At 42.7% G+C, this 16682-nt stretch overlaps 2 protein-coding genes across 5 annotated transcripts in view; one reads left to right on the forward strand and one right to left on the reverse strand.

The window, feature by feature from the left end:
• The window catches only part of CHRDL1 (chordin like 1), a 61457-nt gene that overhangs the window by 40846 nt on the left and 3929 nt on the right, over positions 1-16682 (reverse strand). For all 4 annotated transcript variants that reach the window (XM_083797404.1, XM_083797401.1, XM_083797403.1 and 1 more), the window contains exons 3-4: positions 15841-15953; positions 12649-12742 (exon numbers count right to left, since the gene is read on the reverse strand). In XM_083797404.1, the coding sequence (XP_083653530.1) occupies positions 12649-12742; positions 15841-15953 (207 nt within the window). The remainder of the gene's footprint in view (positions 1-12648; positions 12743-15840; positions 15954-16682) is intronic.
• The window catches only part of PAK3 (p21 (RAC1) activated kinase 3), a 180396-nt gene that overhangs the window by 15863 nt on the left and 147851 nt on the right, over positions 1-16682 (forward strand). The gene's annotated exons all lie outside the window — the stretch shown is intronic.

The raw sequence follows: 16682 nt of genomic DNA on the forward strand, positions 1-16682 counted from the left end.
ATCGAGCATAAGTATGTACAGACCAAGAGAATGTGGACTTTTTCTGGAACCCTATTCACTAGTCAAGCAGTTTTATCCTGTTATAATTCAGGAGCAACTGTCTGCATTGACATCTCTCCTGCATAATCACTTGTATTCCCAGTGAACACAACTGGAAGAGTCAGTTTAGTTGAAAAATGGTTATTTCACAGCTCTCTAGGATGCATCTTGGTGCAGGAAATTGTCTTTGGACACCAGCTAACTGGTCACTTCACGTGGTGCTTCTGTACAGAAACCAGTCACCCCAAATTGCAACATAACAGCATGTGAGGCCGTATTACTTGCCTTGACATTTAAAATTGGCGTAATAATTGCAGGATAACTAATCAGAAGCAACTCTCAAAGAACAATTATGAAGGTCCTTAGTCAAAATGAAACAATTCTTGGAAGTGTGCCGGGCACAAGCATTTCTAATGCCAAAGGGGAGCGGGACTAGAGTGAGAGAGCACTTCTCCCTGTTTTGCTTATTAAAAAATACATGAAATTTGAATCAGCTTAGGTTGGACACATTGTCCAACACAGTGGACGGCACTTAGATGACCTCAGATCTGTTTTTGTAACACTGCTTGCTTGCACAGGAGTTGCACCTACCCCTAGGCCTCTTTGATAAAAATTTATTGTTAATTCTCCACCTCCATGGAGTCCAGGTCTTTTCCCTACAAGCAAAATCATTCTCTAGGGTAACTTACACAAATGTCAGTAGGAAGAGAGATATAAGGATGATTCTTGTTTATTGAGTCTTTTTATTGGTGGTTTTTATAGCGATGTTAAGGGCTAACACAGTGGTCTCCAGGTGCCACTGTGAAGGACAAATCCTAGGAGGCCCCAAAATACTCACTGAAGTAGCTTGGAATAACAGTAATGGGATAAATTATTCACGTGCGGAAAAGTGCATTTCTGGATCAAGTCCTGCAGGTGAAGTTGCAACTTATAAAGTGTGCTGAAAAAAATCCAGGCAGCGATATGGAATAAAAAGCCAATTAGCACCAACTGCAATTCGTGCTAGGAGGTGCAAGCATCAATGCAAGGAGGACAGAGTTGCGATAAGCCGTTGGAAGTATTCTTTATGTTATGCACCTTGTTACCTCTCCAGCTCTCTTCCACTACTCCCAGAATGTGTGTTACAATTGCCAGAGGCCTAGCACAGTATAAAAAATGTAGTGTTTTCCTATACCACTGAAATGTGTTTTTAACATGGGCTGTCACCCACAGGGGCTGTGCATCTGTCTCAGGATGGATTTCACCCTCTGGTTATATACTTCCCCAAATTAGCTCGCCTGAGTACTGTCCCTCGTGACTATAGCTCTGTCATGGGCCAGACACCCGCAGAGTAGGAGGTGTGCCCCCCCCCCCTCCGACTTCCAGCTTTTATCTGACAGCAGAGCTGGGACTGGCAGCAGCAAAAACAGTTCTTGTATCTTTTTTTGGAGTTTCTGGTGCAGTGTTAAAACTTGAACGGTACTAATATGCCTAAGGTGCCACACTGCACATGGTGAACAGCACCTTCTCCACCACAGCCTAGATTAGCCCGTTTCTTTCAAATGGGTCCCAGTGAAGCCAAGGAGTGACCTCTCCAATGAATTCTCTTCAGTGAATAACTCTGGAGACGGGGACTCTAAGCAAACAAGGTGTAACATTTTAATTTCAGTTTAGGGGCAGCAATATTGAAAACTAATTCAAAGCACATGAGCTGTGCTTTGGTTCAAAACATTTCCCTTTGGCAGGTAATGGTTTCACCTCGTGCAGGAGAAACTGAGCTAAGAGGAAGGTTCTGAAAGATGAGGTGGTACAGCTCATTCTGGATGGTGTACCAGTAACACCCTGTGGCATTCGTACATGGGGAAGCAACAGTGAGTGTTATATCAGTATCAGACTGGATGGCAGTGGGTTTTGACCCTCTTTGTAGTTGGGCATGCTTGCTGTGCACCGACTGACATGGTTTCTCTTTCCATGGCACCAAGGACACATACATGGCTGCATGTTTGAATCCTCTAACATCCTGATGTACGGAAGAGAAACACAAAGTGAGAAAATCCAATCGCTTGGAAGTTCGCTTTGCGAGGGGACCTGTGCTAAGCTCCTCTCTCCAGCTTTAAAATGATGCGTGCCTCTTCCCATTGCTGAACAGCCTTCCTGACAGCTGGATAGGCGTGTATAGCTGTCAGCAACCGTGCAGCTGCTCTGATTCACAGTATCTGAACCATCATCCTGTCACCTGAGGAATCAGAGCTCTGAAAAAGTGGTAATGAGTACTTCGACTCCTGCTGCCTTGGTGTCTGTTTCAAGGGGTTCAGCCAAAGCTCTTGCCAGGCTTGGAAGGATGCTAAGTGCTAGTGACATTCCAAGTAGAAGATAAAGAAACCTGCCTCCAGGCAGAAATCCTCTGTGCTAGACCCTTCCCTCTACTACACACAAGCCAATGGAATATGGTTAGTATATATAAGACACAGCTATTCAGTATGAGACTCATATTTGGAACGGAGGAATGAATATGCGTTGATAATCTGATCCTTACAAATTCAGAACAGAGCCTAAGACTTGAAGAGGTGAGGGAGGCATCCTGCAGAAAGAGATTATAGAGCTTGCTAGGAGAATGACAGGCAGATTTTAATCACAGTTATGTTGAATAAACCTGGAACAACTCTCTTGATTGGACTAACCCTGATGCTGTGTGTTCAAACCAACCTGTATTTTTTAAAATATTCTCTTCAAAAAGATCCTCATGTTTATATAGGGAAAAGATCACATAAATTTCTCTGTGTTTATGCAGTGCATTTCATTCACAAATAGCAGTACTTTTATATAGCACAGAGTACTTGTCTATTTTCCTGTAGTCCCAGTGAAACTAAGGTACAGTAGGTTTGCTTTGTACCCAGAGATCCACTTAATGTTTATCATCTGAGCCATTTGTACCAGGAAGGCCTGTGCAAAGAAAGATACAGCTGGAAATGTGGATGTCCTTGTTCTGCCAGTGTGGTTCATTTCCCCAAAAAGGCCTTTAGTGCAAGAGACATTCCCTGGTCATATCCTGGCCACCTTAGCATGCATGTACTGTGGCTTCTAGGTGAGAGAGAGCCAAAGGCAGAGTGGAAAAAGAAAGCAGAGAAGACAGGAATCTCTGTTCAACAAGGCCAAGTGCTGGGTCCTGCACCTGGGGCACAACAACCCCAAGCAGTGCTACAGGCTGGGAGATGAGTGGCTGGAAAGCTGCCTGGCAGAGAAGGACCTGGGAGTACTGGTTGATAGCCGGCTGAATATGAGCCAGCAGTGTGCTCAGGTGGCCAAGAAGGCCAACAGCATCCTGGCTTGTATAAGAAGCAGTGTGGCCAGCAGGTCTAGGGAAGTGATTGTCCCCCTGTAGTCAGCTCTGGTGAGGCCGCACCTCGAGTACTGTGTTCAGTTTTGGGCCCCTCGCTACAAGAAGGACATGGAGGTGCTCGAGCGAGTCCAGAGAAGGGCAACGAAGCTGGTGAGGGGTCTGGAGAACAAGTCTGACGAGGAGCGGCTGAGGGAGCTGGGGTTGTTCAGCCTGGAGAAGAGGAGGCTCAGGGGCGACCTTATCACACTCTACAGGTACCTTAAAGGAGGCTGTAGCGAGGTGGGGGTTGGTCTATTCTCCCACATGCCTGGTGACAGGACGAGGGGGAACAGGCTAAAGTTGCGCCAGGGGAGGTTTAGGTTGGATATTAGGAAGAACTTCTTTACCGAAAGGGTTGTTAGGCATTGGAATGGGCTGCCCAGGGAGGTGGTTGAGTCACCATCCCTGGAGGTCTTTAAAAGACGTTTAGATGTTGAGCTTAGTGATATGGTTTATTGGAGGACTTGTTAGTGTTAGGTCAGAGGTTGGACTCGGTGATCTTGGAGGTCTCTTCCAACCTAGATGATTCTGTGATTCCGTGATTATGGACAGCATGGGACGCTGTAGAACACAAGTGTCATGGTGACCTGGGATAATGCATGCTCTTTTTTCCCCTCAGAAATTTGCCAAACTTCCCTCAGCATCTGTAGAGGCCTCTTGCATATATCTGCCTCAGAAAAGCATGAAACCTGTCAGCACTACATCTTCCTGACCTGCTCGTGCAGCTTCAGGCCTGGACAACTAACCTGAGCCCCGAGTGCCATCAGTGTACGGTGGGACATACTGCTACTGCCAAGTGGCTGTTGCAAGGTCAAAACCACCAGCTGCTGAAACAGAAAATGTTTTTACCACTATCATGTCAAGAAAGGTAAAGAACACAAACACTGTAAAGCTATTTTGTCACCAGAACTGAATCCTGACCCATCATCTCGTGAGAATTCAGGAACCTCAGGGAGAGAAAATCTGCAGGGCTATCATCTGTCACCTAGCTATACAAAATATCTTTTCTGGCCAGAGGTTCTTAGGGGATTACAGCACAGCAGAAGAGAGCAAATTGATTTCTTTCCTATCAAAAATTCCTTTGCTTAATTTCTTCCCTCTACTTTTGTTTCCACTCTTGTGTCACCTCAAGGTCTGATCTGAAGTGCATTGAACTAAATAGATTTGGAACCTGGCCCAAACACCTACTCCGTGTGGTGCAGTGTAAAGGCAGTTTCCTCTTTCATCTTCTGTCTCATATTTCTAGCATGCTCCTTAGCATTGCTAGAGAGGGGACTGTATCGCAGTCAATAACTGCATCTGTTTTCATAGAAGGCTTAGTCCAAAAACTATCAAATCTAATAGAAAAGTGTTGATTGACTGCAGCGAGCTGTGGATCAGCCCGCAGTCCATCTGCATTTAGCCTGGTCCCTCGCTCATGCGTTACAGTGGAACTTCTTATAAATCTATGATTTAAAGAAACATAGATGATGTGTGAAGGTCCCTCTAAAAAACAACAAAAACAGTGCAACGATGATGTTTTTAAAGTGGTGGCTGAGGCTGACAATAAATTCGGATTGAAAAGTTGTTCACTATCCAAAAACTGCAAACACAAGTTCTAAACAAAATCCACATGTGCCTCTCGGAGGTGCAGGTGACAGAGATATTATGCCACAAAATGCTTTACATTAAAATAACTTCAAGGACTGTGTTAAGCTCTAAAAACTCCAAGGTAATTCAGAGTTAATCACAACAGCTAGTCTTTAATATGATCAGATGGGAGAAAGTGTATGAAACTCATTGCTTGAAGGAACTAGTAGCGCTTTATCTAGACACCATGAACTTTCATACAGATTCAAGGCAAAGATGCAGTTTGAGTTGAAACCCCCAGAAGGCTGTTGGTTGTTTTTGAGCTTTCTAGGGCTAAAGTCAAGCTCTTCACCTTATTTTAATATATTTTCTGCAGCTCAATTTCCTGTGTTTTCTTTTATAGTGGCATAAAAAAATTGCCCAGGAAAACTCTGAAGGAGTCATAAAACACTTTCTAAGTTGCTCCATTTTAATTCCTGGTCTAAGGTTGAACTTATCTGAATCTATCTGTCCCTTTCCCAGCCAAGGAAACAAATGGAATTAAGCTTTGCTGCACTTAGAATCCTTTCTGAAGTATCTTTGAAGCTCTTGGAAGTTGTCTTGGAAAACTTTTGAGCAGCCTTCCCTATGCTATCGTGTCAGTCCAAAGAATGGAAGTTCTAGTCCCGTCATCCGTGTGTACTGATATATATTTTTTTCAGTGCATTTTGGATGCTGATTTACAGATAGATTGTTTGAATTTTTAATGTTCAAAGAAACAGAATGGGAACAAGTGCTAACCTCAATCTGGCTGTTAGAGCAAGCATTCCGTATGAAGCTAATAACAAAGGCAAATTACAAACCAAACTACGTTACGTGAGCCCAGGTCAATAGGAAGAAATTAGGCGTCTCCCAAGAATGCCTATATCATTATATTTCCAAATCAAATAAGCAGTTTATGTGAACTATCTGGCAGTTACTCACTGTTGGGACTATGCAAAAACCAGATCATCTCACTAATCTCTGGCACTGTGCAGCATTCTGTGAGTCCTTCACATTCCAGATGTGAACATCCAACTTGTTTGTGTATGCGAAGGAACCATCCACGAGCATGGCTCTTCAATACCCCAGTACCGCCACAGGAACCAAATGCAGGCTGGAGAAACTTGAGAATTGCTCTTATCGATAGGTAATAGTACGGATTTCTCCAGTTATTGCTATCAGCTGCTGTGTATGTTGGCATACAGATTCTGCAGCCTTCTGTAGTGTGGCTGCGGAGCGGTTGGGTCACAGGTTATTTCTGATTTCTTTTTCATCATCCGCAAAAGAGGTGGCAGTGAAGGCAGTGGTGGAGCTACAGGGCCTGCAGGCAGTGTAAAAGTGTGGATTAAAGATCTTAAGAGATTTGGATACTGAGGCAAAGTAACAAGGGATGGCAGAGGTGAACACTGAAGGGGAGCTGAGTTTGTAGTGTTTCTCCCATGAACTGAAGCTCGTGTCAGACACGTGACATGATGCTTAGAAGTAGACAGGATGCTGAGAACATGGCCAGCTCTAAAATCTGAGGTGTGCTTGTAGTGCCCAAATCATATTTCTGTCAACTGACTGTTCCTGAAGTGCCAGTTATCTATTCCTTGGTGCTAGCAAAAACACTCCTAGTAGGACTCACTGCTAAGGTGGTTATGAATTCATCACATACCAGACATCAGTTACAGAATATATAGATATTATTCTGTCGATAAACAGTTCAGACAAGTGTGGATAATGGTTTCAAATATTCAAGATTTTCAGGAGTCTAACTTTTTTGTTATCTGTCAGAGAATTCAGCTGCTTCCTACCTGTGGACAATGTTGTATGAGTAAAGAATAAAACCTGCAGGACTTTCAGGTATTGCAGTTGATTCAATAATGTCAGTTATTCCTTATGTTTCCCCACTCTTGTATTCCAACAGTAATTCTACACAAATCTCTTTCTGCATACTGAATTTTCTTTTTCCTCACTTTTTTAGCACTGTGTTTTGTATGGAGACACTTCTAGGGACTTTCAGCTGTACCTGTGGTGCACTACTCCATCACTGGCAGATTGGACTTTGTAGGTGACACTTTGGTCAGATGTTGGAACTCCTCCAATCCTAATGGCTGATGTGATATAATAGTTGAGCTATGTGAAGGCTCTGTGCCTTCCTCCCCCCTCCCCAAACATTCATGAAATAGATTGTTTTTTTCTGAACAGAGGAGTGGGAAAACTGGAATTGGGAGCCTGTGAGCCCTGGTGTTTGAGCTAGATAGAAATCAGAATGTATTCTCCAAATGTTTTGTTGTATGTGCATCCTGCAGAGGAAAACCATTCCACCAGAGCATTCCAGCTGCCCAGGTTGAAGATTTTGGTTGTAATTCAGGGCAAGATGCGTTGTACTACCCACATGGTTCTCTGTTTACATATATGATCTATATCAGGTCAAGAGGTGTTGTATGTACTCAGCATGGTGCAAGACTGAGTCTGTACAACCATCAGCACTACAGAATGCAGTGTGTTACCTGGACTGGCTCAGCTGCTGGAAGGAACCGAGTGAAGGTAGCGCTGAGCTCCTTGCAGGCTGATTTTTCCTGCTTCTCGAGTGAGCGTTGCACTGCAGTGAGTTCTGCACTGTCCTACCTAGGTTGCTTCCAGGGTCTGAAGCAGCTAGTTCAAAGGTACGGGTATTACTAAGTCATGCTGCAGCCTACCATGCAATCATAGCCTCATATATTTTAGATGATGTTGTCAGATCACTATTGTGAGACACCTGATTTGGTCCGTCTATGTATTTAGTCCAACTGTTCATATAGGTACCACCTGGCATTTTGTTATTTCAGTATCTAAAGAACAACAAGAAGTACATCAGAAAAGCGCTTTGAATTTGATACAGAAAAATCATAGTACCAAGGGAGCTTAAGCACAAATGTGTTACTAATCATGAACGTTCCTGGAAGCCAGTGTGTTTAGTCGGGGCAGCAAGCTTAAAAATACTGGAGCCAGATGGGCTGATTCATACCTCAGTATGCAGCCTTATCTGCTGAGAAATCGAACCAGCAAATGGAAACCCTTTCTCAATCCTGCAGTGTGCATTTTTACTTCTGATGTCAGCATCCTCCATTTACATACTTCAGAGTGTACTCAAAAACTTCTGACCTAAAACTAGACGCTAAATGCTATGAGTCGGAATTATTCCATGTACAAATGAAACAACTTAGAATAAATGTTCCATTTGTAAAGGAAGTAGTCCGTGGTAGTACACAGGAGTGCCATAGAAGACAGCTGCAACTAAATGTTGAGAGCTTGTACGTGAAGTTTATTTTCACGAAAGAAGGTAGCAGGTCTCGTCTACTCTAGAGCTGATCGTGCCCTAAGAACGGTGGCAAATTCTCTCCGCAAAGCACCTCTCCTCTGATGATGCTTGGAGCATCCTGAGGTGGAAGGAAAGAATTCAAGCTCTGCTGCTGTGATCAGATGTATGATTATAGATCCAGCTGAGCCGATAACTCTTTAGCCCAGTTCAGCAATCTGACTGGAGGTTGCTAGAAGGAGTACCAGAGCATGTGATGTCCTTTTGGGTCTCACTAATCTGTGTAAAAAGGGTCCCAAGGAACATGAAGCTAGTTTTTTTTTGATTCCACGTGTGCGATGATAAAAATCTAATTCAGATAGTAAAACAAAATACTTGTCAGAGCTGCAAAAGGGTGGAATATCTGGTCCGGTAGAAGACACAGGGTCTAGATTTTGCCAGCGCTAGAAAGGATAAGTTTTGAAAAGATGTGAAAAAGCTAGCAATGACTCCATGGTAGAAGCTGATAGAATGAACCACTGGTGAAAAGTAGAAGATGCTTCATAACATATGTCTGACAACTACTTAAGATTCTTGGTAGCTGGTGCCAGGGAGACAGGATACAAACACTGCATCTCTTTGTGTCAGCAAGTCCAGTGTCACTATGGATGCGAGAGACATTAATTCCAAAGGGAGAGCAGTGCCAACTTTTCTCAAAGGAATCCCTTCAACAGCTCCTCCACTTAGGTGGTTATGAAGTTCAGTTTCCAACGAAAGTTGCTGACTCCTGCCATTACCTCTGCTTCGTTAAATAAGGAGGCAGTTATTTGGGAAGTTACGCTTTACAAGGCCTGCAAAAAGGCCAGGAGGAAGAGCCCAAAGTCACTGTGACTAGCACTACTCTTCTGAAATATAGCTTGAAAATGGGAGGGGAAACATAAGTGACAGAATTTAATGAGTATTTATGAGAGCAGTTCAGATGAATGGCTAAAGGGCCAGAGCTCAGACACCTTCCATCAAAAAATAATTGGAGGAACCAGAGAAATGAAATTCCTCCACAGCATGGGATGCTGCACACAATACATTGTTTGCTGGACACACAGAAATGGAAAGCTGGCATAAGACTTACAGGAATGCTTGAAATTCCTATTCAGATCAGCCATGAACATTTACCACTGACGACAGAGCATCCGACTATGATACGCATACTCACTGCAGAAAGCAGAATGCAAATAACCCCTGAAATCACAAGAGATCCCTGGTCCTCTTTTGCCTAACGTTGGTGCAGATCTATGTGGATTACAGATTTAATTAGGGGAAAAAATGAAGCTTGGCGGCAATCCTGTTTTTAATGAGCTTCTACCAGCTAGCAGCTCAACAGCCCATCATATACATAGCATGTAGACTATACTTAGATTCTAGGAGTGGAGAGAAGATAAGGGATCACAATTCAGGAAAGGCTTATTCTGATAATTTTCTGAATTTATTGGTTTAAACACACAATATGAAAATCTAGCTGGTGACTGTGTCTTCAAATGGCAAAAATTTAATTTGATAAGGATTGGAGAGTTTACAGAGCTCCTTACTCTTCCTAGGTTAATGAAGAATGTTTTAAAATCTTGACTGGTATCATGTTTACATCCCCACGAACAGAAAAAAAAACAAGCACAGTTTGCTGCCAAAGAGCACTTGAAGCAGAAACAGTCAATCCAGAAGCATTTATGTTTCTATATTAAATACTGTACAGAGACACATAAAAAAACAACAACTGGTCCTGCCCCCAATTGCTAATTACATACCAAGAGTGGAATTTCTCTGATTTAACTTTAGCTGTCAAAAAGTAAGCATCTAGCGTACGCTAGTTGCCTGTACTCCCTCAGTAATCAGTGGAGAGAGACAGGCATCTCCAGGGAAAAATTCTTTTCATTCTGGATAACAGGATGAATCACCCTCTGGGGACGGTGTGTTTCCAACAGCTGTAAAGGGTATCTAGATGATTCCCTTGCCAAATGGAGTTTAGATTAGTTGGAAAAACAGACGAGCTTTTGGGCACACCAGTCTCTTTTGATCTGAAAACTGAAGTGATGTTCATGTTCCTAGCATCTTACTATTTTATCTAACAGTACTAGTTGGTCAAATAAAAGATACTCCCTTACAGTCTTTCCTCCCTGTGTATTAGACCATCATATCTAAAACTCTACCATCAATTAGATGCCAAAATACTAGATCTAAAGTTGCATGGGATGAATCTCATCCCAGAACACAAGAAGAGTGAAAATACCCGAAGAATGTCCAATAGTTATCTCAACTGAAAGTGAGAATATAACATCCTGAGCAAGAGGTGGCTAACAGCATGCCAAAGTCACAGTCAAACTGACCATAACAAGTCCAAGTGCAACCAGTATCCCAGTAAGTCAGAGCTAGATGAGAAGGTGAAGTCTAGCTGCAACCTAAGTTAATTCAAATCTTTTGGGGACCTGCAGACTGCTCCTGAGACTTAGCAGCCAATGATAAAACCACTAATGACAGGAGAAACAGACTTGAGGTTTCAGACTCATTGCTGGGGTACATCATTGCAATAGAAGGCTACTGTGGAAAGAACTGTTCTGAGAACTGTTTGGAGACTGGCCTTGTGATCAGAAAGCCATTAAGGCATTGTGACTGTAATTACGGTGTATGTCCAACTGTTTCCTCTGTAAGTGGGATCAGGTTGCTTTCTTTGACTATCCAGAGGTATGTGGGAAGACACACTGCTTGGGGTATAACTATAAAAAAGACAGAACACTGGGAAATGTCTTGGAGGAAACAGTCCTGCACTGATGAGCAGGAATGAATCGTGTTTGGGAAGCTGCTGCACCTCTTGAATGATGACTGGTATTTAAAGACACATGTCCTTAGGGACATGGTTTAGTGGGTGATAGTGGTGGTAGGGGGATGGTTGGACCAGATACCTTGGAGGTCTTTTCCAACCTTAATGATTCTGTGCTGCTACAGTGTGTGTTAAAACCAGCCTTGTGGACTGACAGCTGTTATTATCGTACAGTACCTGTACTCTTGGTACCCTGGGACAAAGGCAGGAATATACCACAGGAAGGATGGAGCTCACCTCCCTCAATTGTATACGGTGACAGTGTAGCTGTCCGTGTCCAAAGCAGTGTTGTAATTCTGGCTATAGCCCACAGAAATACACAGGCAGTTCCAGGATACAACTCAAATGCTTCAGATCTCTGTCATGGCATCAGATGAGCTATGCACATGCTCCTCCTCCCCACTGATTAAAAAAGGATTCTAGATACTTAGATCAGATATTGATGTAGGCAGCTGATAGACAGATGTGTATAATTGTCAGGACAGATGAATCCTACTGAAAATTTACCAGTGGGTGCCATTTACTCTCCAGTAAGTGTGACCCGCACACTCCAGTCCCTGCTGAACAGCAAACTGACTCATGTGCTCATGTCCACCACTGCAAACTGCCCCCTGCTCCCAGGTTTTGGTCAGGGAACAGCTGTTTTCCTCAGACAATGAAACTCTCTCTGGAGAAAGTCAAATAAAACCCCTTTCTGTGATGCTGCATGAATACTCTTTTATAAGAAATGAGGGGTGCCACTAAGACAGACATTTAGGGAAAAGCTGCAGTCAAATCTACCAGCCATTAGGCCATGTCGGGAATGCTGTAACAGCCTCATGAAAGATCCTGCCTAGTCTCTTTCATACAGTGGCTCTTAATAATGAGCATATAATAAATGTACAGTCTGGAGGAATTTACTATACAGTATCCAATTGGATTTATATAGTCATAAACTTCCACAGCACTGCTTCTATGATTTACAACAGTCCCTACTAATGAAGCTATGCCTGGATATGAGATGTAGAAGGCAAAATTTACCAGACTGGTTGTACAGTGATACTATACAAATGCATATTTGCCACAGCAATTTGTAATTGCTCATTAACAGAGAGCCATTGCGAATAGCCATGTATTTTAGCCTGCTCTTATGAAAAGGGCCAAAAGCATAAACCTAGGAAATTTGTGGTATAGGGTTTTATTGTGATGGAGTTTAGAGATAAGGGAAGGAATGGGGAGCAGATAGCCCATGGACCCCGGCCGTGAAACTTCTGCTACCTTCTGCCTGGACGGTAGGGGACTGGGCTTGGTGATGTACCTGATTCCTTCCCAAATCTATACTTTTGATTTCCTAAATAGCAATCACCACAGAAAATATTCTAAATTACTGTAGGACAAGCTTCTCATGACCTAAATGGATATAGAAGGATGTCTACTTCACAGAAGTTTTCCAGCACAAACATTTCATTTTGCTGTTACTCAGCATATCAAATAGCTGTTTCAGAAAGGAAAATGCCATTAATATAAATTAATGTCATTAATATAAATTACCTGGGCATCGTGGGCAGCACAGCTGTGGTACATGCACAGGGGAAGGACAGTGTAGGCTCGGGCATCTTATTCTGCTGCACAGTACATTTCCATTCTGCAGGCGGAAAATAATATGATACTTTAATGAAATGGGCTACCTTACAAGTGTCTGTGTTATCTATTCTATGTTTGGATATTTTAAAAACAAATGCCATTTTACAACATTCTGGTTCCTGTCACACCAGCGTACACCCAGACTACTTTCACTGCCTCTGAATTTAAGCTGGAGGTCAGATTGTAACAGAAACCCATGCAAACCTTAAAATTAGAGTAATTGCCTAAAAATGGATTGCAACAATCTTCATTTGTTTTTTCTTTTGAGCAGATTGTGCTTGGGAATTGCATTTCCAAAACTAAGACACAGATAATGAATGGTAGGTCTCTGAGATACCCCCTACTGAGGGTTAGTTCAAGACCGCAAGAGACAATAGTGTCTGTAATTTTTCCTGAAAACTGTGGAGAGTCTTTTGTTTTCATTTTATGGGTTCCCCAGTAGACAAAGAACACCAGTTGGTAAGTAGCCATTTTTCTAAGAAATATGAGCAAGTCTTGGGAATAGTGTTCATTACTCATGTCATTAACATAATATTCTATTTGACCACATCTAAGTTTGATTTATAATTAAAACACAGGGAATTTTCCTTCTCCAGTGTCTGTAACCAGAAAAGACTATCCATTTCAGATTCCCATTTCCCATCTATAATTCATCCTCCTAATTTAGCTCTGAGTAGCTCATGTTTATAGCAAGAAAGATCTTTCAGCATGAGCACTGATACTATGCTGTGACTGTGCTGTGACTATGTCGGTTCAGGTGGTGTCGGGAATAAACCCACTGTATTTTCATATGCCTTCTGGAGCACTGAAATGTTTCCAGCAGAGGTGCCGACTTCCTTAGATTTCAGTTGCGTACGTTTTTCTAGCCGTCGCCTTCAAAACAATCCCCTGACTCCTCAATACCTGTAGACCGCAGGCTGGAATCATACTGTAAGGCCATTACTACCCACAAACATTTATGCATCTTCTCCAGAAAGAGACACTAAAATGATAGCCATCTGTTTCTAGTGATGATTGAGATTAAATATACTGATTTTATAAAGGGGGAGAAAGTTCTAGGCTGCAGGCTTTTGCAGGATGAGGACTGTTGTTGGCCTGCACGGCTCCTTGCCCAGCAGACCAGGGTCAGAGAGCCCGTGAAGCACAGCTGCCGAAGAAAGGCTGGCCCCGTGTCGCTTACTTGGCCTGTCCTGTGGCCTCTCTCCCTTTTTATTTACTAGTCCTGCAGAACCTCCTAGGTGAACATGTACTTTTGGTGCTTGATCAGCTGTGATAAAAATTCTGCAAACCTATTTAACTGATCTTACACCTAGATTCGCAGAGATGTTTGGGAGTCCAAGCCCTCCTGACTAACGTGGGACATAAGCTCTGTGAGTCAGGGCCGTGGAAAGCGTTCCTGTGTCCGACACAACAGGTAACAAGGCAGCTCTCTTTCTGAGCTGCGGTATGGTGCTGCCTGGGGAGAGCGTTCAGTTTAGCCCCCTGAAGTCTGCAGATCTGACTCCGGCCGGGGAAGGGGGGTGGTTGGTGGCATGTGTGCAGGAAAGGAGGAATGGGGCAAGAACACTGAATTCTGTTTACGTTTATTCTGGTTTAAGTATGTAAATTATAACTCGTAAAAATACAATACTATATACACAAAACCAGGAATGCTTTTTTTTTTTTTTTTTTAATCTCAGGCTGAATAATCTGGCCTCTGTTTAGCTGGTAAATGTCTCTTAACTTTTTCTTAAACATTCAAGTGTGTGTGTGTCAGGGGGATGGATGGGCAGACTGCTGTCGGGAGATTCAGCAGAAATCTCTCTCTGTTGCCTGGCTGGTGTCACTTGTTTTGTGTGGAGATCATATGGATTATGACGTTTGAGGCCACAAAAGAAATTTTGGTCACACTGGTTATGTAGACCCCTAGGATTGTTTTTGCTTTCCTCTGAAGTGTGAAGGAGAAGGTTGCTGCACTTTCCCATCCCTCCACTGTCACATCTTCCTAAAAATCATTAAGCAATGACTTGTATCCAGATCTCCAGGGTTTCCAGTGAACTTCATCCCCACCCAAGACACAGCCTTCTGCCAATTTAATGAGTTTTACCACATACTGACTCTGAGGGAGTTTACAACTTTGCATATAGATCAGCAAAAGTGAGCAGCAACTTCTTTTTATTTTAAACCGGGACTTTTTTCTTTGTAGCACAATGCTTGCTCTTACAGATGCACAGATGGGGATGCAGCCAAGCTTGCAGGACTACTGTTCGTGCATCTCTGCACAGAGCTGTAGTAGCAGATCCCCCAGAGCAAACGCTGCACAGGGGCTCAGTATTTTACACATTCAGGGGGAGGAAATAGCCAAGAAAAATGTATTCTACATTAAATACACCAGACAAAACTCAGCATCTGGAGTGTCTCATGTGTTAGTCATTATAAAGTACTCCAAGGGACATATTCTGCTCTCATTCTCCTGTCCTCCCAGCACTACACAACATACTTAGAGAGTCTATGACTGCTGTGTCTTGGTATCAAGCATCAACTGATGGTAGCCCAGGGCCTGTCCTTTCCTAGCCTGGCCAATTCTCTCTGCCCTCTGTGCCCACTCCTTATTTTTCATCATCTCATTGTTCCTTCCTAGAGTCTTACAAATGTTATTATCCATTTATTGTTATTATCCACTGTTTTTTAAACACTTTAAGGCAGCAGGTGCTTTGACTATGGAAATGCCTTTCTGAAGATGTGGGCAGTGTATGTACATCAGAACACAATGAAATTTGGGTTCAACATAATCCTCCATATTGACAGAAGTGCGAGGATTGTATTTAAGTAGTGGGGTCTAATTATTCAAGGTGTAATGCTCAGCACTGACCAAGCTTCTGGCTAGTTAAGGAGCTTTTTTGGCTACCCTGTGCAAGCATTTTTGCCACTGTTGGCCTTCTTTGTTAATGTTTTCCGTTCACAAGGACATTTTCCCTTCATTGCCTCTATTTCCTGCAGCATGATCAGGACCCACCAGTGAAAACTAGTTTGGGCTTTGTCAAATTGTAGATACAATGCAGAGGGTTCTGGCCAGTTGAGCAAATAGAAGTCATAGGAAAAATAACTCAATGGTCCTACCTCTGAGCAGAGACAATTAACGCAGTAAACAAGTCCATATGGTTCTAGGTAAGGATGCCATCTTTCTCCTACACGGTACTTCTTGTCTTGAAACACACAGTATGTATCCGAATCTGTAAAACAGTGAAGAATTGAAAGAGTTATGAATGAATGATCCCATCCCATACTTTGAAAATAGCTGACAAAATGCCTTTCATATAGGGTGTGTTTATTCTTTGAGCTTCAAAAGCATAGGCTCAGATCCCATTTAGGTAACAAAATGAAAGTGCTTGATTGCTCAGACAGGTTTATATACTAAACCTTTTCATTACAAAACCAAAGCAACTGGCTGCACTCAGGAAAATCTCAACTTGTACAGCAGAGATTTTGAACAAGGGCACTACAGAAGGAAGGTCCATGCATTGCATTTACACTGCACGTTGAGTATCTCCATGTTGTAAGAACCTGATAAAAAAGAAGCTTGTCCTAGTATTTTCAGAGCAATTTGTGCTGACTTACACTTGCATCAACTTCAAATTAAGATCTTTCCGTTCATTAAATACTTGTAATCTTGCAGGTTTTTGCTACAGTTTTGCAGATGTCCATCTACCTACAGACATCACTGCCCCATCTCTCCCTGTCACATTCCAGTTTCATAGAGAAAACTCAAATCTCCTCAGTAAAAGGATGTGGTTCTCTGTGTTGCCATGAGACGAATCCTCGTCATTACCTTTATGGTGTCTGAATTCCATTTGATTCATTACTCTCTGTATAGCTGGTGCTTCAGGGTATCAAACAAAATACCTGTCTTCCAAGAGATAATCTCGGCAAGGGCATTCTTAACACTTACGGGGCTACGAGAA

The sequence above is a fragment of the Anser anser genome, assembly GCF_964211835.1.
Source record: "Anser anser genome assembly, chromosome: 13".
Taxonomy (NCBI): Eukaryota; Metazoa; Chordata; class Aves; order Anseriformes; family Anatidae; genus Anser; species Anser anser.